We start from the raw sequence: 27434 nt of genomic DNA on the forward strand, positions 1-27434 counted from the left end.
CCGTAGGGGGAAACGTGTAGAAACAGGCTGTTTTATTTATCCAGTGCACAAGCGGACTAACCCTCCCTGAAAGCGTCTGCCGGGTTTTGCTGTGCTAAACTTTAGCCAGTGTGCTAATCCCGGCGGTATTAGCCACAGATTAGCTACCAGCCGCTGCGCGGAAAAGGGCTGTTCGAACGAAGTTTGTCCCTCGGCGGAGTCCGTAGCAGATCTGCGAAGTTCAAGGCGGCCCTGCGTCGCTGGAAGTTATTTCGGTTTAGTTTTTGGGTTTTTTCCTCCTCTAGTTGAAGCGTTTCGTCGCCTTTTCTTTAGGATTACACTGTACCGAGTCCGCCCAGACGACGAAAAGTGGCCAAAACTCATGAGTCTGACCCTGAAGATCCCGAGTCTCCGCTCCGTCCGTTCGCTATACAGCACCGACCAACGGAAAAGCACAGCAGACCGTTGAAGTTCGAGCCGTTAAAACAGCAGTCGGAGGAAGGATGGTGTGAAGCTTCCTCGGTGGCCGCTATAAGTGATGCAGGTAGGCTTTACGTCCGTTTCTGCCACATTCATGAACGTCATGTAGGACATGTAGCGTGAAGCTGAAGTCCAGCTTCCTCTTCGCCAGCTTGTTTTCCGAATTTCCCCGTTCCACCTTAAATGGTGCAGCATTTACATGTAACTGCTGCACTATTTAAGGTGGAACGGGGGAATTCTTCAGCCTCGTACATGTAGCTAGCTTGCTTGGCTAACGTTAGCTGGCTAATATGATATATTTTTTTGTCCATAAAAACAACAATTCAAACAGAAAAACGCCGACGAAACCTTAACGGTACGTTACTTCTTCTACGAGACGTTGATGTTTTGGTGTGATAGATTAACGTTTGCCCAACTGACAGGCTTGTGTTTGATGGACCTGCTGGCTAGCAGTGAAGGCTCATCAGGGCAGAGCAGAGCAGAAATCCACGAGTCCTGGGTCTGGCTATGACTTGATGTGGGGGGAAAAGGTCAAGGAGTCCTGTTTAAATCCTGTGGACCTCAACTTTAATCTAGACATGGCAGAGCTGCGATGCAGAAAGACGGGAGAGAAGAAAAAGGAGGAGGAAGCTGCATCTGAAGTAGATCAGCAGCATCACGAAGGTAACACATGCACCAGCAGCTTGTCCTTTTCATTTGACTCACTGTGGGACAGTTTATTAGACATGCATTAAAGCAGAGGTTGTCAATCCAATCAGGCAGAAGAACATCTTATTCCACTTGTATGAATCAGGTTTCATTTATAAGAGCAAAATTGCCCTAAAATTAATAAAATTTGGTGATGTACCCCAAACGTAGTCGATCAGCCTAGACTTTCGATCCAGACTTTGCTTCTTTAGTTTTGCACTAGAGCTGTGAGGCTTGAGTAGCTAACAAGTAGTGGAAGTCTGTTTCACCCAAAAGCTTTTTTCCATTGACGTACATTATATAAGCTTTGCAGCTGTACTGTAAAAACAACTAAAAACAAAAATCTTAGAACGCGAAGTGTGTTTAGGCTGATCAGCCGCATTTTGGGGAAGTGGACTGTTTTTGATTCGATTTTTCGCTATTTCTTTAAGGCTAAACTGCAATAGATTTAGCACTAATCCTGATCTGGGAAAACTGGCCATACGTGTATCTTTAACGCTACTGTTCTTTATACGACTGTCATGATGTTACTGTTCCCTTCAAGATTATATTACTGATCAGAGGTGGTAAAAGTGTACCAATTCCCAACACAAATACTTGTGTAAAAATTATCTGGTAAATTATAAAGTACAGTTTCAGATGTTTGCTCAAGTTAGAGTGGGGCTGAACGATTGTATGAGTGTTTATACTGAACAATCATTTTTGTATCGAAATCACAGTTTCAGAGTTTGAACGACAAGATTTTAATTATATCCTAAATTATTCAAGGTCATTTTAAGACGTTTTAAGTGGGAGATTTACACTAATAATGCAGAGCTCATGACCTACCAGCCTGAAAAATACATGTGCTGGATTTCTTGGCCAAAAAAGGCTGCAGCTTAATTTATAGAAAATAATCGCAGTTGCAGTATTGGTCAGAAAAATGACAATATTTTCTCCAAGTTGTTGAGGCCTAAGTTAAAGTACAGCAGTACAAACTCTTAAGAATAATGGAAATAAACATAGCTACTAAAATGGGGTATTCTCTGTTAAACATTCATGTGATCAAGAAAATATAACAAATGAGAGCAGTGTAAAGACATGGATGGGAAATAGCTAGTTCATTCCACAACTCAGGCTGGCTTAATGTTGGTTGAATTGTCATTCATGTTGCTGCATTTCAAAGCCTTTTTGAGTTACTTTCTACTGTTTTGACTGGCATTACACAGTTTTTTGCCCCATGTGGTTCGGTTGCCCTCGGTTTAGTTTGTATACTGAATGAAAAGTCATATGCACTTGTACCTCATGTTAAAAAATCTGTCTGTGACTTTTCAGAGGGTGTCACAAAAGATGAGGATCATCCTGATCACGCTGGAGATGGGGTCCCCAGCAGTACAGTGGAGGAGACGCACACAGATGCTGGCAGCACCTCAACTGAGGAGACTGGAACAGGTGTAGCAGGAGCAGACGGCTCATCGCCTGCTGGGGCTGAGGAGGAAGGAGAGCAGACCACATCCTCAGCCAAGAGAGCGCAGAAAAACAGCAAATGTGAGCAGCTTTATTAATGAAAGATACTGTGTTTTTTTTTCTGTTTAGTGTTGGTGGACCTCCTTTTTTGTTTGTACACATAGATTGTGGATACAGGTGTGTCATTACAGTTAGCAAACAGTTTTACTCACCTTGTTTTGGGATTTTATTACTAGATGAAGGTGTGTGGGCTGTGGGGGTCATGTTACAGTAGGCCTGTGTGCTTTTCCTCAGAACTGAGTCATCAGCAACTTCTCTGAGAGGGTTATGTGGTTATATATGAATATGTAGACTAAATGAATTAGTTAAGTTCACACTTGCATTTTGTATTGTAGTAGTGACCTTATCACAGTGCCTGTTCTGACAAAGTCTTAAAACATCTGTGACCTGGTTATCGTGTGCTTGATTGCAGCTGTTGACTGGCGCTTCTTTCTCTCTGTGCCCTCCTCCTGCAGCTTTACTTTTTCAGCGGATAGTGAAGGTATTTATTGGTTGCCTCGCAGCAGTCACTTGTGGGATGATGTATGCTGTCTATCTGTCCACTTACCACGAGAGGAAGTTCTGGTTCTCCAGTCGACAGGTGACTTTACTGAGCTGCTATGTTCAGTGTTTTCATTAAGCACACTTATACTCTGATTATTCAAGCATAAAGCAAATTGGCTGACTAGTCACCTTTCTAGCCGTCAATACTTATTAGCTCCCAACTGGAGACAGAAGAAGCTCGAGCTCAAATAAACAAATCTAGAGCTATAAGGCTAATGTATCCAACCAATAAACAAAATGTCTGATATTTAGTCAGGATGCTCACAGCTTTCAAAATTTGCGATCTGCTATAGGCCTTATTTGCATAGTGAGATATTGATATCGCAAAGGCAAATATTGCAATAATTAACAACTGGTAGTCATGGAATTTTAGCTGATGATAAGTTGTTTTATGCAACTAATAAAATACAAGTCTAAAGCAGCTTAATTGGCTTATGCGCTGTCTTGCTTCCTATCTCTGTACTTTGCAGCTAACAAGAGAAGATACACTGCACTGTGCTGTGAGTAACTGTGTCTACAGTTACAGTGTCAACCAAAGCTTAAATTTTCTTGAGACTGAAACTGTGAACGAAAAACACATTCAACACAAACATCCATGCTAAAATTAGCATTAGTTGTTTTAGCTATCAAACATTATATTTTTATATATATATATATATATATATAAAACAAATAGGGGTTGCCCGATTTAAAATCTTTGCAACAAGCAACTTTAAAAATACATGACAAAGCCAAACTCTATAGGTCAGTAGAGCATGACATGCCCTTTCCATCGAGCCCTGGGTTGCATTGCTAGCCTTCAGGGACCTGAAGATACGGACCCCAGAAACTCACAAATTTGTATCCGACTTAGGTGCACCCTAGGAAAAATTTAGTGCACGATAACTCAGCGAAAATAGGAGTCTTCAATCTTTACAGGTCAGTAGAGCGTGGCATGCCCTTTCCAATGAGATCTCATTGCTAGCCTTCAAGAAACAGGAAGTATGGATCCCAAAATCCCCAGGCTCTTTACCTTTGTTCTTCTCTAAAGGCGTCCATGTTGTTAGTGCCATAATCACGTGATCAGCGGCCAGTCGACATCAAGCTTAAATCGTCATTGTTGATATAAGTTGACTGGTCAGCTAGTTTGTGCAACCAATAATAACAAACAAACATTTCCCCTAAACGTGTTACAGCACACAGTTAAAAAATTAGAACCTTAGACTTTTATTCGCATTTATTTTTCTCAAGCTGACTAATAAACACATCCAACTCACGTTATGCTTGTTGTGATTAACTATGATGACTGTGGAAATCGTTGTAGTCAGATTAAATAATTGTGATTATCTCAAGTGATTGCAATCAGACAGTTATGTAATTGCGACAGGTCTGACAACCGATATATATTGTCCAGGCTCTTACAGACTGACCAGTCATTGACCTTGTTGAGGTTCTGTTGTAACATCACTGTGATGTTAAAAGTCTTCATCTTTTCTTCCTCAGGAGCTGGAGAGGGAGATTACGTTCCAGGGAGGCAGTGGCCTTTATTATTACTACTATAAACACATGCTCTTCGCTTCTTCGTTTGAGAGGGGTAATGCAGCTTTTTTTCTTTGTGGAATTTGAAGTTGCCCCATTAATCCTCAGTATAGTGTAAGCACTTGTATATTCACATGCTATTAGAACCTTTTGGGCAAATTTTTTTGACAAGGGACTCAATGCTAGAACATCATCTGCTGGGCAGAAATCCCTCAGAAGGCACAGTGCAACACATTTTGAGGTTTTTTTTTTTTTTTTTTTAACCTTGCTGGTAGTCACATAGAAAAGACCAGAAAAGTCCAGTGCAGAAACCCACCTTCCATTTATAGTGCTGAATGTCTCATTAGTTGTGGAAGATGCATCTGACATTGTCATGTGAGTGAGAGTAGTGCTCTCTGACTTATTTCAGTGATATGTGCCTCCTTTCCCTCTCTCGCTGTGCAGGTGTGTATGAGCTGACGCGGGATAACAGGACTGTGTCTGGACAGACCATAAATGCAGTGGAGCAGCTGTCTCTCTACCCAGAGCTTCTCAGCAGCCTGCTCTACAAACTCAGTGGCAGCCAGGTCAGAGCACCTTGACTTCGGATCTTTCCCAAGCCCGTTTATCTTTGTGTGGATATGTATTATCAGTATTTCCAGATATGAGGGAAGCATCGATCTGGAATTCATTGGCTTCTAACACACTGTTGATGGTGAAAACAGTAACCGATCATTTTACTTTCTTGCATTTTAAAACAAATTTACCCTGTGAGCCATAAATAAAATGGGTTAAAACTCTTAAGATACTAGCGGCGTCATATTCCCTAGTCAACCGAACCAATTAGATTACCGATACTGAGAGAGTTCATTGTGTTTCTGCTTAATTTGTTTCTATCTGCCATTCTGTCATCTTTTGTAGCAGTGAAAAATAATCACACTGCTGATGTTTTCACTCTGCGGCATCAGAACACTAGTCTTACAAGGCCAGATGTGATTTTACAATGAGAATATGCATATAGGGACGAGTTGTTAACAGTTTGGTGCTGGATTGCGGCATAATCTGCTGCAAACAAGGGTGCAGCCCCTCTAAAACCTGCCTCCTATTAAGCAGAATAACACAATCTAGCTAGCCAAATGCTGTTAGCTATTGCAGCTGGTATTCCTTAGCAAGAGGTAATGTTTCTATATATCGGAATTTGTCCTCCACTCACACGGACGCACATCTCAATGCTTAATTGAAGATTTTTTAGGGGCAGTTTTCAGCCATGCTCATTTACATTAGGTCATCAGCTTGTTGTCCGTCAGAAAGTGTTAATGAGCGCTCCATTGGCCTCTGCTCCGCCTCTACGAGATGCAGGACAAGTTCCCACACTAATAAGTCTACGACCTCACAACCTTTAGACAAATGTTCTTATGGTTGTCCCCAGACGTTCGTGTCACAAGCACATCTGGCCCAGTGAGACTAAACATAATACATACATCAATGCATATGCATGCAAAAAGGGCGGCAGATTGTCGGTTATCATTACCAGCTGTAATTCCATTTAGCTAGATTTCCCGATTTATCAGCCAAGTATACGTCAATTACTAATTCGCGATAACACACGACCTCGAGTGTTTTATTGCTTTTATACAACAGTTAAATAAATAAAGTAAGAAATAAATAAACTGGGCCGTGAACGTGTCATTTATTTTATATATTATTTTAATGTTAGCAATTCCTTCTGCCAAATTATAGTTCCTTAACAAGCAGCTTGTTGCTTCGTCAGAGTAATGAACTCCGCTCACTCGCTGCACAGTCTGCTGTAAGCTTCACCTTTTGAAGTACGGACTGAGCCATAAAACTGCCGCAATATCAAGTTTAGCTCTTTTACTAGATCAATATTAATGTTGTTTTGTTCCAGCCAGTCTGTAAAGCATCTTGCAGCCCATTTTGTTTGGCGAATGTATTCGGTTCATTTCTGGCTGATTCCAGGTTGTTTAGCTGTTTTTCTCTCACAGCTGCCGACTGAAAAGCTGTTCAGTGGTGATGACAGTTTGGGAATTTAGTGTAGTCTCATCTTCAGTCTGACCAAATCGGCTGTCAGTCAAATATGATCTTAAAAGTATCCATTTTCTGTTTGTGGCAAAATAAGAAGTAAAAACGTTCAAATGGCTTGAGCGTCTCCTACAGCTGTCAAAGTCGTTGCTTAGCAACTACGTCTCAGCGGAGTGAGATAATGTTTGTGATAAAACAACAAATCTCAACCAATCAGCTTGTGTGCCCGGAACTAACTGTTGTATAACAGTATTTTGTGCACACCTGGTCCCAGCATAAACAGTTCATTTATTTAAAGCATAGCGTAAGAGTTGAAATAGCTGTTGTTTCCTTTTGACATCACTCTGTTTCCCTCTGTCTGCTCTCTCATACTGTAGGATGCCATTGAGCCGGTGTATTTCTACATAGGTGTAGTGTTTGGGCTGCAGGCGGTGTATGTGACCGCTCTGTTCGTCTGCAGCTGGGTGATGAGCGGCACCTGGGTTGCTGGCATGCTGGCAGTGGCCTGGTACATCATCAACAGGTGAGACTGAAGCAGGAAGTATTTTTTTTCTCAACCTGCTTTGGGATGCTGGAGATCTGTGCTGTAATGTTGTATGACCTGTTTCGTTCCTTTTTCTGTTCTGCCTGTGGTGAAGATTTCAGCGGTGAGGACTGTTCCTCAGTCTGATCACTCATATTTTATTGAACTTCTACAGTCAGTGAGTTTAAATTGTGTAATGCTAGATTTGTGTGGATGTTGAGTGAAGTTTCAGAAGAATTTTAGAATAAACTGGATCAACTTGGAGGAGAAAGTTGTGTTATTGCGTAGTTGTTTCTACAGAGACTGTAGCATTTCCTCTTTCTCTTGAACCCTTGCCAAGGCTTTGAACTAGCAGACACTGTTGCTCTAATTGGACATCAGAAACCTTGTTCAATGTGTGGAAATTACAGGATTTTGATGTTCAAGGTCTCATCATGAATAATTTTTTAAATTAGTGAAAGTAATAAATACATTCCAGTGAAGCATATTTTGTCCATTCATACAGCTGTAATGAAAGGCACTGCTTTTTTAATGGGAAAAAATTCTTCTGAGTCAAATTTGAGCAAATTCAATTAATTAATAATGCCACCAACTGGTATTATTTTTAAATCACTTCACAGCCCTAATTTAAACCTATTCAAATTCAACTAAACTAACATAAAATTAAGTAATTTTATGATGTAGGTTGTAGAGATCCATAAAGAACCTATAATCTTGGAACCCTGAATTAACATAAATAACGAATCAAATTGTGAGGTGCTTAGAGACTCAGAGCTTTCATGTAAGGAAGTAACCAGTGAGGATTTAACCACTTTTCAACAGTTATGTTTTCTGAGTTGTAGTGAAAAATAAATGGGGCTGATATTTCCACCACACTTCAACACTTCATGTTCAAAAGTTTGAACACGTGTTGTCAAATGACAGTTGTTGTTCATTTGAGTGAAAACAAGTTAACATATCCTCTAAAGAGAATACACATAAATAATATTTAATATATTTCTGTGTATTAAGATAAGCAAATAACTGGTAACTATGCTTTAATGTGTGGATAAGTCAGTTCTCTAAGGAGAGTGTGGTCAATTATTTTACTTAAAAAAAAAAATCGTAATTTGAACAGGGGTGCACAAACTTTTACATAACTGTAACTGGTAATGAAGTTTTCATGTTGGTTAGCTGGTTAATCTAGCATTGATTTGAGCTTGTCACTGACTTGCTTTACCCCTGTTTTGTTCTGCACTGCAGGCCGGACACAACTAAGGTGGACTATGCAATCCCTCTGCGGGACAACTGGGCCCTCCCCTACTTTTCCTGTCAAGTAGCTGCTCTAACCGGATTCCTTAGCAACAGCATCAGCTCCGCTACAGAGGTACGACTAGACAGTTGGACACATGGATATGTATTTACTCTCCGAACGTCCTGCTTTATGTGCGCTATATTTTAATACCGTTTTATTTTATTTATTTTATGTTTTTTTTTACATATGTTTGGTTAATTTCGCGTGTTTGACACTGGTGTTTGTGTGTTTTCAGTGTCTTTTGATGGTGTTTGTGTAAGGCTTCTGTTTTCTGTGTTTTAGATGTTCTGTTACCTGCTGATGAGTGTGACGACGTTCACCTTCATCGTGATGTGGGAGCACAGCCACTATGTACTGTTTGTACAGGGGGTCGCACTTCTCCTTCTGGACTGCTTTGACCTTGTTCCAGCCCGCAAGGTGCTGAACATGCGCATAAACACCAACACAAGCGTACCTAGTGAACAGGGCGTAAAAAAGCACTTTTGCATCAAGTTTGGAATATAATTACGTCTGCAACAAATATCTGATAATATTTGATAATATTCTATGAATCAGTCTTATCAGAATATTTCAAATTGGAAAATAACTGACATGTTTACCATGTTTGTTAAACTACGCACTTCAATGGGGAAGCGTTTATTTATTTATCACACAATTCCCAGCTCTGCTTACCAGACTTTTGGGATCCAGAGATTACAATTTGGCACATCTTGAGGCAACATATCAGTCTTAACTCCAGGTGCAGTCCAAAAAATGTCCTTATGCTCTGGATTATTGTTTGCGTTTATTATTGAGAATCAATGGAAGTGTGCAGTGTGCTAGCTGGAGCTGTAGGAAAAGCATTGTTTCCAAAAGGTTTGGAATAAACCTGGAGGGAACACTGGGGGGAGCTTGAGGGGGAGGGTGGTATTCTAAATGCATATCTAGGCTCATCTCAGTATTTCTTTTTACCTAATTGGACATTCAGATAAGGCATGTATGGTTTGGAAATATTGAAACACAAGCAGCTGATATGGCATCTCATTATGTGAAGTGTGCACTTGTTTGTTCATAACAGTATGAAATATTTTGAAAGTTTTGAAATGAAACAAAATATACATGAGGGGCTGCAAATGTGTGGGAAACACTAAAAAGTATACAGACTGCACTGGGTGATTAGAGATGGGCAATATGACAATATTTCATTGCTAGCATGATACATTTAGTTATTGTGACAGACACCATGCTTTTCTGAGCACATTGTGGATATTGTTAGGAAACTAAAGGAAACTGACCAACTTTCTGACCACATTTCATTAAAAAGAGAGCATAATTAGCATGCACTCATACCAAATCATATCAAATTTATGTAAATATCCTTAAATCTCCTTGAAACTTCTACTGTTGTGAGGCCAAAGATTTATACCCCAGGTAATGATGTATTGCCTTTGGATTGACAGATTTATGTTTTCTTTTTCTCTGTCACTCTTTCTGGCCGGTGATCTATAGACGGCGGACATTCATAAGGTGTACCTGAGCTCTTTGTTGCTGGCCTATGTTCTGCAGTATCAGAGACCCAGTCTGCTATCCTGTCCTCTACTCAGCCTGCTCATAGCCAGCGTGCTGGCCAGGTACCTCCAGGTAACACTCTCACACTCACTGACCTACCATCCAGTGAAACTCACTGACACACACATGCTGCAGTGGCTCTTCAGGATTGTGAAAAGTTCTCTTGCTTCTTTCTTTTGTGTAATTTGCTAAAAATTTGAGTGAATGCTCCGACTATGGTTGTAATAATATATATTCGTCACTTGGGGACGTTCCCTTAAAAGAAACAATACAGTATTTTACATTGTCATGCTTGCTCATTGGGCCAAAACACAGGAGATATAAAAAGATTTGTGTGGTCTGATATGCTGTCCTTCTGTATCTGGAGTGTTTTGGTTGTCTCAGCATTTCTCTCATCGCATAGCAAAACATGAAAATGGGCCCCCTAGTGGCGAGACTGATGAAGATTGTGCTGCACCTCTACCTGGTCTTCACCACAGGCATTACCTTCAACTACCTGGTCAAGGTGAGGTGGCAGTAGCTCCTCTGGTCAGGAAAATGCGTTCATGTATTGAGTGTTTTCTCTTCTGAGAGAGAATTTTTTTTTCTTTTCAATTTGTAGAAGATTCTTCCAGCGAACCAGAGTGATTTCATATTGAAATTTCTGGAGGTTAAGTTTGGACTGAACACAACTACGTGAGTTTCAAGTGCTTGACACAAACACACATAGTATCTAAATGCTTTTCTAAAGATTTTTAATGGTAACTATTATGTATTCTTATCGTTTATCTCAGGGAGTTCATCCCAAACCTGCTGTTGTGTGAGGAGGGTTTTCAGTCCCCAGGACAAGATTTCTTCCTACGCCTCACCCAGGCCTCTGTCCTGCCTTTCTACATGCTGGTGCTTCTAGTGTGCCTACTCTCAACCTTGCAGACGATCTACAGAAGACTCAGGTAAACCACATTTGAAACACTGGCGTATTACAGGAGGCTGTAAGGCTCTTTTTAATGTTCCACTGCAGATATTTACCCTGCTTTGAAAATGTGCCTTATTGCCCTGAATTGTTGATGATGTCCGTTTTAATTTAGTGAACTGAGTGCAGTAGACTAAACTTCTTTGACAAAGGATGTGTATTAATGTAGCCAGTACTGATCTGCTTGGGTGGAGTCAGGACTGAAATATCCCTACTAGTAGAGAAACATGGGAAACTTAGTTCTCTGAATGTTTTTTTAATTGAATGTCTGCAGTGGTGAGCAGTTGAAAGGCAGTGTGCGGATGGAGGACGGGCGGATAGGAGAGCGGCCGGAGGTCATCTACCATGTGCTCCACACACTGTTGTTCGGAGCTCTCGCTATGCTGTTCCAGGGGTAACATCATCTTATTATACTGTCCACTACTTATCACAAAAGCACAGGGTTTACATACAGTCCTTAACACATTTAGCTGAGGCCAGTTCTGTCATAGCTTCACTGTCTGCTACTGAACACCTGAGAAACAGGGTACTCAACTCTGTCGCCTCTGGCAACAATCATGGACACCAAATTCAAATATTCCCTATGCTCCAGTAGAATGGTTATCAGCTCCAGTCGTGGAGACCCACTGCTCACCTGATTTAGCTCATCAGTTAGTTTTAACTGTCATGTAGTGGATCAGGTGTGTTGGCAGAAATACCTGGACCTACAGAGCAGTGGGTTCCTGGGACTGGAGTTAAAAACTATTGCTCTAGCACACATGATCCTTTTACAAAAGGCTTGATTATTTCCTGGATGGGTTGAGTCAAGTATATCAGGGCAGAGATTTCCCCAATTTAAGTCCATTAGGATGAGGAAAATGCAAAAATATGCAGTTTAAAGTAAGAGTGGGTGATGTGATTTATAATGTCACAGTACCAGAAAGGGTTTTGGTTACACACAAAATGTATTGTGGTATTTAGTTTTTCTGAGATTTGCAAACAAATTGGAATGGACAGAATGCCTGAGCAAAAGGGCAGCAAAATATAAGTACAGTGTTTGTTTGTTTTTTTTGTTTTTTTATTTATTGTTTGCACAAACAACCTACTTAAAAGAAATGAAATAAGGACAGCTGATTAACAAATAAATGAGTATAATAGTAAAAATACTGACGATAGTAGGGCTGAATGATTTGGAGAAAATATGTTTGTGATTTTTCAGACCAGTGTTGTGGCTGCAATTCAAATCAAGATTATTTTCTGTTAATTAAGGTTTAGCCAGTTAAAAAAAATAGCCAAGAATTCCAACATATCCACTTTTTAGCACACGCTTTAGGCTGAGTGCTAATGTGCCAGGTGATTACTTAGATATGATTGAGTTGTCCTGAGTGGTTTATTTCCTCCTGATTAGTCTAAGTCATTTACAGCCACTTCACAAGCTCCTTGTTTATTAGGTAGAAATTCCCCACTTAAAATGTGTCGGCTAAAAATAAAATATGAAAAATTGTGCTCTTTTTAAAATTGCAATTTCAGTATAAAAACGATTAATCTTTCAGCTCTAACGAGACCTGTGATACACTCAGAAAAGCACATTGTGAAAAAGTACATCACAATGACGATAACATTTCATCATGTTGCTCATATTAATTCAGTCGTGCTCTTGTGTCCGTTTTGGGTCACTCATTTTGCTTCCTCCCCACTGCAGGACAAAGTACCTTTGGACGCCGTATGTGTGTGCCTTCACCGCGTTTGGTGTGTGTTCTCCGGAACTCTGGATGACCGTGTTCAGATGGATTAGACTGAAGTCTGTCCATCCTGTAGTGCTGGTAGGTGTGGATGGATGGACGAGTGGATGTATGCTTGGATAGATTATGAATATGCGAAGCACTGCTTGGCCTGCTGGAGCCACTGATGATGTGTTTTCCCTCAGGCACTAATATTGAGCACAGCAGTACCGACCATCATTGGCTTCAGCTTATGGAGAGAGGTGAGGTTGTGTTTATGTGTTAAGTTGCACTGAGTCTGAAACTGTTGTGCTGCTGTTACATTAACAACTGATAACTGATCATGTTATGACACTAGGATGTCATAAATAAAGCTCTGCGATTTACTCTTTACCTTCAGTCTTGTAATTATGCGTTAGGGCTGCATAATATACTGTTTGTTTAACGTTATCATGATGTTGGCTTTTGCAGTTTAGATATTACAGAAGCTTGTAATATGCAAATAAGCCCTCTGCACAAGCAGTTTTATGCTGTGTTGTGAGCGTCCGGACCAGTCATAGTTTCAGATGAGTCAGTAACCACGTTTACATGCACACCAGTGGTTTGATAGACACTAAGGCTGATAGTCTAACATGGTCATGTAAAAACACAGCTTAATTGTCATAGTCTGGCTAATGGCTTAATCCTCCTACAGTTAATCTGATTAATACATGTGGCTCAGGCCAGTACATTTGGTGACTCATAGATTTTACGTATCTTGTTTTATCTATGTCTTAGGCAATAAGCTATGTGCGCATTTCTGTGGTTTTCCCTCTGCGTAAAGTGGGTGAAAATCACTGTGAATTCACAACACATAATGTAATTGATGTGTGCAATGAATTGCTTGTATCTAGTATATTGGAATGATTCAGATGTACATCATCCACGTTTTAAACTTTAAGCTATAGATTGTATAATTACCAATTCAGGGTTCATTTGTAGATATCAAAGAAGGTATGTAGAGAACAGACACCGCTTTATTCTGTGTTATTTAGAGGTCTTTTAGTTCATCTTGCATTCAAATGAACCATGCCATATAATTTGAAAGTGGCTGCTGCTTAGGAGGTCTTGGTCTGCGCATCAGAATTTGAATGGCAAAGTTCTCACTTGTTTTAATGAACGGCACTAACAGAGGAATCACACCAGGGTTTGTTTTAATCAAACCAAACCCGCTAGGAGTGAACATGCCCTTGTAGAATGTTCCACTGACTCACAGATGGAGCTTTTGTTACATACTGCAGCTTTTTTGGTAGTATCAGCTTTTTGACACCAAAATAAACACAAGTCACAAAAAGCAAAAGGGCTCAAACAGTTGTGAAGAGGCAGAGACGTGTTCTCATGTCAAATATCAGACATGAGAAGAAATTTAAGTAAGACAGAGAAAAGGGACCACAGATATTTTAAACAGCAGAAAACTCATACATGGATAAAGTTGGGAATGTCGTGAAGGGCCATTTCACCAAGTCATTAACTACATTTACATACGCATGTAAATGTAGTTAATGATACCTTTAATCAGTCGAAGTATTCATGTAATCCAGCAAAAGGAAATCATTTTGGTCAAAATGCAGGACAATTTTAACCATGACTGACCAAAATGTACCCGTTTGCATTTTAAAGGCACCATTACATACATTTTTCTGTTAGTGTCTGAATTGTAAAATGGAATTCGAGAGTGATTTTAAGGACACTACGAAATCCCACAACACACTTATAATTTCTGTTGATCACCATAGATCCCTGCGTCAGCTGAATTTATACCAACATTAGTCTTGTGTTACTAAGCAACGGACAGAGGTGCCTGATGAGCCACTGAAAATGAAACTTCATCAAAACGCCGAATGGCAGCTTGGAGGTTACTGCAGGCCTGGACCGAGAATTAATCATCTAGACAGCACATGGTTCATCACTGATGGGTTCAGATTACTTGGAATTTGTAAGTTAAATGGAACATCAGTACAGACCACATTGTCAAAAAAAGCCCAGCAAGGAAAACACTTCTCTGACAACCTGAAGAAATTCAGAGTAAAAGAACGTTTACTGCCCCGGTTCTATTCAGTGATCATAGAAACCATTCTCACCACATCTATCGCAGTATGGTACAGATATAGCGGCAGATTTACTAGGAGAGATGCTGATTACCAACAGTCTACGGACACTTTCGTGCTGGTGGGGGTGGCTAATTTAGTTTATTTTAATTTTTTTTATCTTTCTTTGTGTCAGGTTCAAACTTTGACTGTTTAGTTCCACATTACTTATTTGCTTATTTATTTTCTCAGTATTTTGACTTGCCAAGAAGGTGTGTTATTATTTTAGCACCATGAAAATAAGACATGAATTCATCAGAAAATTGTGAAAGTAAGTGATTATTTTGAATTTGTTTTGTAACGAATGTGCATTTTATGCTGGTGGGATGAGCTAAACCGAGGTTCTGTGCTGAGTGCATATGGAACCCATGTGAAAATGTAAAATCCCTTATTCATTTTATTGAGGCGCACTTAGGCTGTTTGGGAATGTATGATTTTTAGCATGACCTCTAAGTTATGTGCAGTACATCAAAAAATGATTGACATTTCTGCCACAGTGCACGGACAAACCACTGCACATACAAATGAAACGTGCAGGAATAATGAAGCAAGAAGTAAAAGCAGGGATTGCAGAGCCAAAGAGTCTGTATTTGCATGATTAAGAATCTCTTGAAAAAGAAAACTGTCAAATCATTATTTAAGCAAAGCCTGCTTTTTGCTAAGTGTTGTAAAATCTCCCCAGAATATAAAAAGCAGTTTTTCTAAAATTATATTGTTTGTTGTTTATTTATTTTCACCAAAAATAATGTAAGATGGCAGGCATTTCCACATGCATTTTTCCCCATTAAAAGAAAAAGTTTTTGAAAAACTAAAAACGGTGGTAGTAAAGCTTTTCTCAGGTGGTAAAAAGCACACAGTGAGTATTTAATATCAGCCTCAGTAAATCAGAGCAGGCACTTCATTATAATAATCTCAGTATTTTGTGCTTTGAGAGGAAAACTCACAAATAAATGCATTTGCAATGAGGCAAAAGCACCAGAGAGCAGCGTCGGCCCCTTTTGGTGATTTCATTAGAGTATATCACGCCTGTTACAGTTTCATCACTAGAGAGTAGCAGTTGACTATGTGTAGACTGAATTAGGTATCAGCGCAATGACAAAATCATGATTATTATTACATAGTTTGAAATAATTTGAAAACTTGAGTATTTGTTTGTTGTTTATTTATTTGGAAGCTTCATCTTTTTTAAAACCACAGAAACTGCAGCTTGAATTCCAGTACATTTCAACAACAGCCTTTAGATGGAACAGCGATTGTTCATGATAATGTTAAATATTATGAGAGAGAAACTCTTGTAAATGCATATGCAGTGAGGCAAAAGCACCAGAGAGCAGTTTCGCCCTTTTGATCCCTTTATAGGAGCTGAAGTACCATTTTAGCGCCTGTTCAGTAAAATGCAGCAGCCAATTTTTAACGGCTAAATGGACTTTGTGGTGGCGCAAAGTGTTAGTAAATCTGCCCCATGTACTTTTTCAACAAATCATCAGAGATCATAGGTGGTGCCCCCCCTTCTATTACCAGCCCACTCCATCACAAATGCACAGTAAAAAGAACAAAGAGGATGATCTGTGACCCCACACGTCCAGCGTACTGTGTCTTTTAGCTGTTGCCCTCTGGGAGGCACTGTAGATCTTTGCCCACCAAAACAACAAGATTCAAAAACAGCTTCTTTCTCACTACAATACAAACACAGCACTTCATCTGATTCGTGCCTCAAGCTTCAGCTCTGTGTTATCTGTCTTGCCAAATACTTGCATGTCATTTGTTTGACTAGGTCATCTGCAAAGTCAGTACTTACTGTGGCTGTTATTTTATATGAGTAATGTGTGTTGAGAAGCTGGACACTGCAGTAAAAAGTTACACCCATGTCTACAGGTGCTATTACGAACTTTAGCCTCAATCAAGCAAGTAATGTTGGTTTGTTTAATTGATTGGTGAATACTGATGCAGGTTGTCCAAGCATTTTTACCGCTATTTAGTAAACTAAATAGTTAATCTCTCTATAGAATAACATAATTGAGGGGGGAGGGATTCATTCTAACACAGCTGAATTCCCATTATGGATTTACCAGGGTGTTTTCATTGAATGCATATGTACAAATGTCATCACAGTGCTAGTATTTTGTCTATATCATGCAGCCTGTGTGTGTTTGTCTATGTAACCTGCCGTTTTTCTCTGCAGTATTTCCCACGCGTGCTGTCTGAGCTGACTGAGGTGCAGGAGTTTTATGATCCTGATACTGTAGAGCTCATGAACTGGATTAAGTGAGTCTAATGATTACTTTCCTCTTTTTAAAGCACTCCTATTGTGTGTACTCTGTAACTTCACCATAGTGTGCCAGAGTACAGATTGGAATTAATAACTTTATTCGGGTTGGATTTGCTTATCACAGGGACATCTGTAATAAAATGTTTACGCATCTCCTCGGTATTAAAGCTCTCGCATACCAACAGCAGTAACATCGCTGCAGGATGAGTGGGTTTCAAGTGGGTTGTTTTTTCTACAGACTTGGTTGTTTGTATAACATATAATCATTATGTCTAAGAAACTAAAAGTTGCTGACTTGTGAACATAAAGCAGTGCTTTATACCTGTAGCTGCCATTTTCATCGCTCCTTTTATCAGCCTGCAGGATCTCACGATTCTGATTACTCCTGCAAAAACTCTCCAAGTTTTACTAACCAGACCAAGTAAACGATTGAGAGAATCTTTCAACGCATCCATCATTTTGTGATTTAGAACATGTTTAATATGTGTACGCGCATTAGGACACTAAATATGATGATTAGCACCTACAAAAAAGCTTTCTTTTCCCCCAATATGAGGCAACATTCTCCTGGGAAATAACAGAGATGTGTATCCAGACAGGACTAAAATGATCAGACCTTTGCCAAGTTAGGTGGAAAACAGTATTTTTTTTTTCCTCCAGCTGTTCTCAAGAGAAAAGGAAGAAAACATAGAAATGACTGATCTGGGCAGAAATAAAATCACTGAGGAGCACTTGTAAAAGAGGAAGTTACCCCAGGATCCTATGTAAATTTCATCCTGTCTATATATTTCATCATCCACATAGAAATGTAGACTATATATGGATTAAATTAACAATAAGTCAGCTCTGATGATATACGTAGTAAATAGAACGGGTCCAAGGATGAATTGTTGCATAATCTCATTTACACTTTCAAGAAAGTGACAATGTAGACGTGTCCACTCACTGACCTTTTCCACAAAGATATATTATTAAACCAATTACATGCTTGCTAATCAAAACCAAAAGAATAAGTATGTGACGGGCGACTGTGTGAAATGCTTTTGACAGGTCAATTAAGAAGATAGCACAATAGTGATTTCTCTCCAGAGGGTGAAGCAATATCATTTACTACAGGGGACCTGTCAAAAACAGCACTGCGCCCATAAAACCAGACTGCAAAGTATTTTTAAAATAGTATTTTCTGTAACAAAGACCTAAAAGATGACAACTTGGCGTTGTTAGATTAACACTTTAAAAAGGTAAGCTTAGAGAGTGTCTCATTGTTCAAATTATGAATATCTTCGCTTATGCAAGGTGATTGTTGGAATAAATAATAGCTATACTTAGCCTTTATTTAGATATAATAATGTCTACAGCTCCCTTTAGGTGTTTGTATTACCTGCTCCTCTACAGTTCTGTTTTTTAAACATGTAATACTACTCAAGGCACCCAAGGCATCCATATCAAACAGCTCAAAAATAAACCGGCATCGAAGATCAGTAGATGATTCAGCACCTGGAGACATGACATGTGACCCTGCTTGTCAGGATCAAAACTACTGTTACAATACAAAAACATCACAATGGTAACAGCAGTGGTAAAAAAAAAGTAACAAAAGTAACCATAAAAAACATGAAGACATTCGCACTTATCTCATCACCTGCTAGTCAGCAAGTAAGGCTTGTAGACACATTAGCAGAAGAGAAGAGTTCCTTTAAAGGGCCGATATCCTACATTGTTCATGATCCACTTGTATTGTTACTGTGATTTTATGTTCAAAAAACAGTTTTAATTCGTTTTACATGACCTTTTTCTAAAGTCTCTAAAATTAAACAAGCTGTTTTTGTTACTATGCCTTTAAGTCTGATATATGTAAATGAGCTCTGTTCTGACTGTCTGTCCTGTATTGAGGCTCACTGAAAACCAGTCCAGACTGAAACACTTCTTATAACTTCAATGTGAACGGGCTGGGCGAAACTGCTGTAGGATGAATGAGTTGTGTTGGTTTTTGTGATCTGACAAAAACAGACTGTTTTACAGCTTAGTTTGCATATATGGGCATCATAGTCTGGGGTGAATGGTGTTGTGAAACTGTAGCAATATTAAAATACTATATCAACTTATTGTAGTTGAACTTTTTTCTCAGTTTTATATGACGTGGGCTCTTCAAGATATTTTACCAGCTTACACAAATATTTTCTCTTCTTTCTCTTTCTCTCCCTGCTGTAGAAGTCAGGCTCCGCTAACAGCTGTATTTGCTGGTAGTCCTGCACTGCTGGGCACAGTCAAACTTTGCACAGGGTGGCCTGTCACTAGCCTGCCTCTCTACACGGACCTTGGCCTTCTGCAAAGGAGTGAGAGCGTAAGAGTGTGTGTGTGTGTGTGTGTGTGTGTGTTTGTCATGTGGAAAGGTACTAACAAATGTATATGTACACACACATCTCCTGACAAAAGTATAATAACAAATGTGTGTACGTGTCTGGTGTCTGTGAGAGACGTGCTGAACTTTGCTTTGCAATATTTCTGTCTAGGCTCTTGTGGAATTTTACATGCCTTTGGCCTAATGTCACTGATACACATGGCCTGGTATTCATGAAGCATTTCCGTGCCGTTGTGCTGATCTTGTGTCATGTTTAGTGAATAAAGGTCAGGGTAGACACACACATAGCTGAGCCTGTATCCACAAATCACTTTGAAATAGTACAGCTGTTTTTAGATTAGCTAGGCCTGCAGCATGTGGTTGCCTGGCTTTCCAGGTGACAATGTTACCTGACCTGGAAGCACCACTGAAATAGAATCAGCTATACTGCTGTGGCCAGGAGAAAGAGTTTCAAATACATATTCAAGTATGGAAAAGGATTTAATTAATAGATTTGAAATAGTTATTTGACCTAAATAAAGGGAAATGCCAGCAGACATAGCATAACATTTATTAAAGTAAGTCAAATGGAAAAAGAAAATGCCACACAGTTAGAGTTTCCTGACCCTGCAGAGTAGCAGGTGAGGAGGAAGGTTAACATTTACTGACTGTTCTGCTGCTTCAGAATCGGTCAGAGTCAGACTTGCAAATGTTGTATGTGACTATCCTGCATTTAAACAAAATGCTCCCACTCTTTACTTCTTTTTTCAGCCATGACTGTTCTTTTTCTTTCACTATCTGCTGACATTGGTACAACATTGCTGTCCTCTTCAGGTTAAGTCATTAGCTCACTCTACGTTGGACAGCACTTTGAGTTGACTTTTGAGTTATTGATTATGTAAAATAATTGTCTCAGCCCTAAATAAAATTGTTGCTGGTTTAGTTATTTGTTTCATAAATTCATGCCAGGCATCCACATCACCTCGCTTCAGAGCCCAGTAGACTGCAGCGCTTTACACATGGCCATTGAAGCTAAGAGATGCCTAAGTAATCATGTTTTGGAGCACTTTAAATGTGCAGGGCAGAAGCCTCCTTCTCAGCTCTGTTGTATAAGTAACGTCAACTCTTTCTGCCCTTTTTTCTAAATTAAAATCACAATCGCAACCACAAGTTTTTACCACTATATCAGAGAAAAGTCCACACAACATTGGAGCTGGCCTGTTACCACCACAACAAGGTGATTACATTCTCCATACATTTTACATTGACGTAAATTATTTTAAATATAGTTTAGAATGCTGCAGAAAATGGGAGCGTATGATTAACACTTTACTCACGCGTAAGGGGGGAAAAAAAAGAAAAGGCTCCAAAAGACACAAAAATTGCGAGCGTGTATTTTGATGGACGCAAGATGTGTGTCTAGCGCAGCTGGTGTGGACTGGAACATTAACTAATATAGGAGTGTATTTGTTTTTAAAGGCAAGAACTTTTCTGTTGTGAGTCCTTAAAGAACGCAGACAGCCTCATGTTTCATTACAATGGGATTTTAGCTTGACATTGCATAGCTGTCGAAAGTTTTGCCCAGTTTTAAAATCAAGAGATGCTGATAGTCCTAGAGAGCATAATTAGCCCTGTTTAATTAGATGTAATGATGTGCAGTACATTGAGGGTTGCATAAAAAAATCATTCTCATAGATATTAATGGATTTAACTGCTGGTACATTGTTTCTGTTCTTTTCAAATCCCCCAAAAATGCAGTTTCATCTCTCAGCTCATGAAAAGGCCTTGAAGTATTGTGATGTAATATTTTTGTCATATTGCCTACCTATAGACTTCCATTAAGCTACAGTCGTATGCGACATTTGGCCACCTCGGTCAAATTAGGTGTTTTGTTGATTTCCTGAATGATATAGGTTAACACGTCCTCTAAAAGAAACAAACAGCTGTACAGTTTGATGTACCGTTATTTTTATTTGCTAAATTAAAACATATTTGGAGAAAATAAAACAAAAATTCGCCCTGTGTATATTGTTTTTTTCCCCCAATATGTTAAACTCTGAAAATAAATTTTGCACTAAAAGTGTTAACTTTTATTTTACTTAGAAAATCAACAAAATAACGTAATTAATGTGTATTCAGACTTTTGCATATGATTGTGTGTGATAAAACATTGCACAACACTGTTGAGTGACCAAGCTGTTAAGTGTGTGTGTGTGTGTGTGTGTGTGTGTGTGTGTGTGTTGCAGACCTATCAGGTGTATGCCATGCGCTCTGCTGAGGAAGTCTACAAGCTGCTGACGGCTCAGAAGAGCAGCTACGTCATCATTGAAGAGGAGCTGTGTAATGAGTTGAGTCCTGTCAGAGGCTGCAGGATCAAAGACCTGCTCGACTACGCCAACGGCCATGTTAGTGACTCATCACCGCACATCAAACACAAACACAGTACTAAACTGTTCCACACAGACAAGAACCCATTACACACACTCTGGCTAAACCATTCTGCACATACAACCCAACCAAACTGTTGCACAGATGCAAATACACTCCTGGGCAAAATAATGGGCCAATCCCTAAATGGCTTTTAATGGTCTTAACAACAAATTATTACATATATAGGTAAAGTAACTTAATATGGGATAACTGTTCCCTTTGGTTTCTATTGTATGTAAATTTGCAGACCTTTTTACTGAAAGAAATGTCTGTTTTTCCACTCAGCACTGATGACTTCAAAACCATGTTGCAAAACATTGCCGCACTAGTTTGTGTTTAGTGCGAGACCAAATATTATCTATAGGATTTAAATCTGATCTGGACTCTGACCAGGCCAAAACTATTGGGACAACAGTTTCTCCAAAGTTCCTTAAAGGAGATATTCACCCGCCACTATGGAGGTTAGCTTGTTGCCGGCTGGGAGAAGGTTTCTCTGTCCGCAGAAGATTTTCATTCACCACTACAGAGTTTGCAATACAGAGAAGTCTTAAAACAAGCAGCTCTCTGTTTTTAAGCTGAAAGATACGAGGTGAAAAAGATTACGCTCGTAATAAGATAACATACCATTATCATTTGTCTGTTTATCTAAAAGAGTGACTGCCTTTCTCTGTGTAACCTTGCTGAGTGATATGCTAAAACAGTGGACAGTGTTCGGAGTGGCCGTGCTGGTTTGTGTACTTTCATCAGACCCAGCTTACATTTGCTGTCTCCATTTAAAAACAATGGTTTCGCATTTTGGATGTGTGGTGGCCTTAAGCATGATAGTAGCTTAGCGACGGCTATACACACCACAGACATTTGATTTCGACTTTCACTCCGTCACTCACTCAGATGTCCTCTAAATGGGCATATTTAGCATCAGTTACTTGGAACCAAGCCTGTAGCCAGTTTAACCAAAACTGTACAGTCTCAGACGCCACAGAACAGGTAAGATTTCTGCTTTCTGTCATTCACTCGACTTTTCATCTCTCAAACATTAGTTTTTTTATCAAGCAAACAAAAGCAGATAGTCACAATACAAATCTGCACTAAATAGATCTGTACTACAGATGTACATACAGTGCAGTAAGTGAAGATATACAACTGGCACACAGAGTACTCAGATGGTTGTAAGTCTTGCTATTCCAATCAATACTAAAATGTGCACTATATGAATAGATATCAATCAAAGAATGCAGATAACAGTCTTGTATTATTTGATGCATCTCAGTCATTGTGTGAAACCAACCAAACAAAATAAAAAAGACACAATGACGGAGACAAAACTCATTTATCAAACAAACAAATTGTTTTTTATTTGTGTGTCTACTCTCTGTTCTCCACTAGGTGGTGTACGATAAAGGTGAAATGTACACGTTCTCCAAGCACGGCCGATTCTGTCACGAGATCAAAATGAACTACTCCCCGTACACAAACTACTTCACTCGAGTGTTCTGGAACCGCTCGTACCACGTCTACAGAGTCAACTCCGTCATTTCTTTCCAGTACTGAGGACTCCTGCTTCCCCTTCATCTCTCCTTCTTTCTGTCTTTCTTCTTCTCCATAACTAGCTCTACCAGACTCCTGGAGCACAGGATGAGAAATCCCACAGGACTTTAACAATGGATTTTAATATAGTTCTGCATCAGATTTCAGTTATGCACAATGACTTTTGGTGCTGTGATGTGTGAATGTGTGTGTCTATGAGTGGGTCAGTCAGTGTGCGCATGTGTGCGTGCATATGCACATCTGTGCCCACTTCCTGTCTTCAGTCCTCATGTACAGTCGCAGGACACGGTCTGCAGTGCTAGCTGGAGTGAATTTTAAGAATCGGGATGGTAAATAAGCAGATGCGCTCTGTTGGTGTTTGAAAGATTTTGTTGCCGTCATGCTGTAAACTGTTCTGTGTGTTGCAGTGATTTTTGATTGACACTTTAAAAAGAGAGTTGTGGAGATCTGTCACCTCTCGACAGCTCGGTGCAGGTTAAATAATAGTTTGTGAAAAATCTAATTTACCCGATTCACGCTTACCCCTAATGTGGTCGTTCATTCAAGACGTGTTTGGTGTCCAAATTTTGCTACTTTTAGTTTAGACCTGGAGCTACGAGTGTAACGTTAGTAACAAACCCTAGAACTCAGTAGTCACCCAAATAGCCGTTTCTGTAAAAATGCATCTTCAAAACTTTTCTCAGACCCGTTCAAACCGTAGCCAGGTCTTCATTAAGTTCACACAGACTTGTTGATGTCGTTTAGAGTGCAGTATGACTTACTGTAAACTAACCATGAAAAAACTTCGCCAATATGGGCAGCCATTTCAGGCAACGCCAGGGCCGGTATTCACAAGTCAGGACTGATCTAGGATCAGATTCCTCCACATTTATGACAGTCACTGTCATAAATCCTGATTCTACATCAGCACTCAAACTCCTTGGGTGGTTTGTGAATACAGACCCTGCTGTCTAAAGCGACTGCCTGCAGTTTTGTTAATTTGTGAATTTTACTGTAAGTCATACTATCCTAAACCACACTGACAATTCTGTGTGACTGAGCAGGTCGAGAGAAGCTTTGGTAATGCATTTACGGAAAAAAACATATGGGCTATTTGGGTGACTACTGAGTGCTACTGTTTGTTAGCAGGGTTAGCCTCACTGCTGCAGTTCTGAAGAGACTAAATTTGGACACTTGGCTCTTTAACATTTATTGAACTCTTAGACTGTTGAACATGTGGCTGATCGACTACACCTGGGCAAAGTGGAACAGTGTAAATATGATTTTTCTCTGAAGCTTTTCTTTAGTAAGAAATAGAAAAGGGGTCAATAGTGGCGGTGCTGTGTTTTAAGTCTGACTTGTGGGGAGTATATAGGGGTGTAACAGTGCATTGTGATTTAACAATGCAAATCTGTGACAATGTGCATTGTAGAGCGTGAATGTTGTAATAATTATGCCATCTAATGCAATTGTTTGACCAAAGTTTGCAACTGATTACTGTCAATTATTAACCCACTCCGCCACTCGTTCTACATCTCAGTTCTAGCGTTGTTGGTAATGTGCGCAACAACATAAAGTGTTCATTTTCCTTTAGTTGTTAAAAATATTGTGAGAGTACCGAACCGCGAGCACAGTATCATGAAGAGAATCGAATCATGGGATGAGTGTATCTTTACACCCATAGTCGTGTGGTGTCTGAACGTGGTAATTATGGGTAGTGCAGGCTGGTTCTGTGACTGCCTCAAAGTGGGGACTTAGGTTCTCATGCCTTGTTTTCAGGTTAGATAAATAAAATCAAATTTACACATTTTCCCCATATCTGAAAGTACGTTTCATAACTAAAAGCAGTGGCAACAGCCATGAAGCCTGAATATTGTCTGTACCTGTGTCCATTTTTATAGATAGCAGGATGTCATACAGTGTCAGAAACCACATAAGCGAGTCTGTCTGAGATTAATCAGCAATTTGACAGTTTGAAGCAAATGTTTGATGATTTAGGCATGCAGTTCATGCTATTTGCTGTGGTGTCAGCTTCCAGTACTTGTTAGCTACATTAGCTCCTGCATGAAACTAAAGAAGCAAACTTCATCAAACCTGTCTTGGCTGACTGACTTACATTTGGAGTAAGAAGGGAAACTGTATAAATTTGAATTTTCACAGCGCTACTGCTATGTCTTGCATCATATGTGACTGCATCTATGTGAAAGGGGAATTCCTCCAATTTTTCAAAATGTCTGCTAGTAAACAAAGTCATTCAGAGTGGTTTAATGTGAAATGGGGCATTGTAGAGGATCTTGCTGACACTGTTTTCTTTGCAGTTGTGATCCAGGAGTTGCAGTGTCTACAACACAAATGTATCACTGCTGTCCGAAGAAAACCTCATATCTCCAAAATGGTAACTTTACAGGAGAAGGAAAAAACATAGTTTTAATGCAAGTCAGTGGAACCAGAATTTTTTCCAAGTCATTTTGGGCCGTTTCTTTTGGTCCATTAATCATGAAACACAACGTATAGGCCAACAGGCATTTTCAACTTCTCAAAAACTGAAAAAACATCAAAAATGGGTATTAATGTTTTGTTCCGACAGCAGCAATATGTAATTCTGATGATGGTAAAACGGGTACAGCTTAAAAAATGTTTTTTGGGAGCTGTTTTGCCCTGGATGTACCTCTCTGCCTTGAATGGATTAAAAAAAAAATACATTTTAGGCCAAAACCTTATCTCAGAACTATTGTAAAACAGTGTCGCAGGCATCAGGCAGTGCATTCGTAATAGCTTTGTATGAAGGAGCCTTTAGTGGCATTAATTGCTTCATACAGCTGGTTCTGAACAGTTCTGACTTGGCAGGTCTCTTCAGAACAGAGCAGTTTGCATACCACTCTGAATGACTGTATATTGTAGCCTTTTATCGATGCAGACACTTTGAGAAATCAGAGAAATTCCCCTTATGTTGCGTCTTTACACTGAACCAAGGCCATTTTTATTTCTTTTATGTTTTCTTTACTTTTTTTCCCTAACATTTGTCTCCCAAGTTATCTTTGTCTAAGACTCAGGACGGCACAACTGTTGTAAGTGACCACAGACTGCACGTGCTTCCTCTTGAGCAGGAGGCTTCCATAAGCATTTTAAGCTGTTGGCTGCACCACCACTGTATTTGCAAGACTGTGCAGGTGTTCCATTAGCCAGCCTGATGCAAGGATCCAGTTGACTAACATAACCAGTTGTGGTCTAGACCATGGATCGATCAGAATGTGACGCGGTTTGGACATGGAGGTTTGACCACCGTTAAAATGAGTTAAAATTAGGATCTGGCTGGAGGAGCTCATCAGCATCAGATAACAACTTCCTTCCACACACAACTCATTTTCAATGCAGTGTCCAAAAACCTGGTGCGCTTACGGAGCTGCAGTGGTTTTCTCGCGGGATGAGTAATGTGAAAATGGGTCACAGCCTCTGGTTTGGTAAATGAGCTCTTGCAAAAACTCTATTTTATTTTTGTGCTTCTTTCAGGTTTTACCTGTTTTTGTCTTTTTATGTTACTAAATCATGATGATGTAGTACCTGTTCTGTGTTCTGTGCAGAGAGAATGAAACAGACTTGCATAATGTCGGTGCCTTTGTTTTTGTTCCCACATTAGTCTCTGCCTTTGGGGTGTTCAGCTTCATGGTCCTGTTTCATCCGTTCTGTGGATGAACGCTGCATAATTTGGCGAATCTGCAAATGTATGGAATCCGTCTGATCTTCAAAACATGCGATTGTATCTGAAAAGTCTTACCAGGGTTCACTGGCAGAGGTGTTTTATTGCAAATACTAACTCTACTACTGCTGGTGAAATGCCATCTCCAGACTGTGATCATGTGATGTTTTACTGTGAACAGACAGTACATGGTCATATTAAAAAAACTACACACCTGTTAAGTGGACTCATTCTTGGAGTAGCATGATGGTCTGACACCTCTATCTTATGTATGTTATTTACAACCTAAAATTCT

At 39.7% G+C, this 27434-nt stretch overlaps 1 protein-coding gene across 4 annotated transcripts; it reads left to right on the forward strand.

Annotated features, from left to right (window-relative positions):
• Positions 1–25905, forward strand: LOC118812174 (probable C-mannosyltransferase DPY19L4). 4 transcript variants are annotated; one of them, XM_036576949.1, is made up of 20 exons: positions 1–523; positions 913–1122; positions 2461–2673; positions 3108–3232; positions 4678–4768; positions 5158–5279; positions 7110–7255; positions 8498–8621; positions 8832–8966; positions 10038–10169; positions 10501–10602; positions 10699–10772; positions 10871–11029; positions 11324–11443; positions 12731–12851; positions 12956–13012; positions 17058–17140; positions 19356–19488; positions 21732–21890; positions 23302–25905. In XM_036576949.1, exons 2-20 carry the CDS (start codon positions 975–977, stop codon positions 23464–23466), a joined length of 2409 nt encoding a protein of 802 aa, XP_036432842.1. In that variant the 5' UTR covers positions 1–523; positions 913–974; the 3' UTR covers positions 23467–25905. The 4 variants fall into 4 exon arrangements, with proteins under 4 accessions (XP_036432842.1, XP_036432843.1, XP_036432844.1 ...); XM_036576950.1 differs by having other exon boundaries at positions 1036–1122; XM_036576948.1 differs by having other exon boundaries at positions 2–523; positions 882–1122.
• The last annotated feature ends 1529 nt before the right edge of the window (positions 25906–27434 follow it).

This window comes from Colossoma macropomum, unplaced genomic scaffold (genome assembly GCF_904425465.1).
Source record: "Colossoma macropomum unplaced genomic scaffold, Colossoma_macropomum, whole genome shotgun sequence".
NCBI classification, from domain to species: domain Eukaryota; kingdom Metazoa; phylum Chordata; class Actinopteri; order Characiformes; family Serrasalmidae; genus Colossoma; species Colossoma macropomum.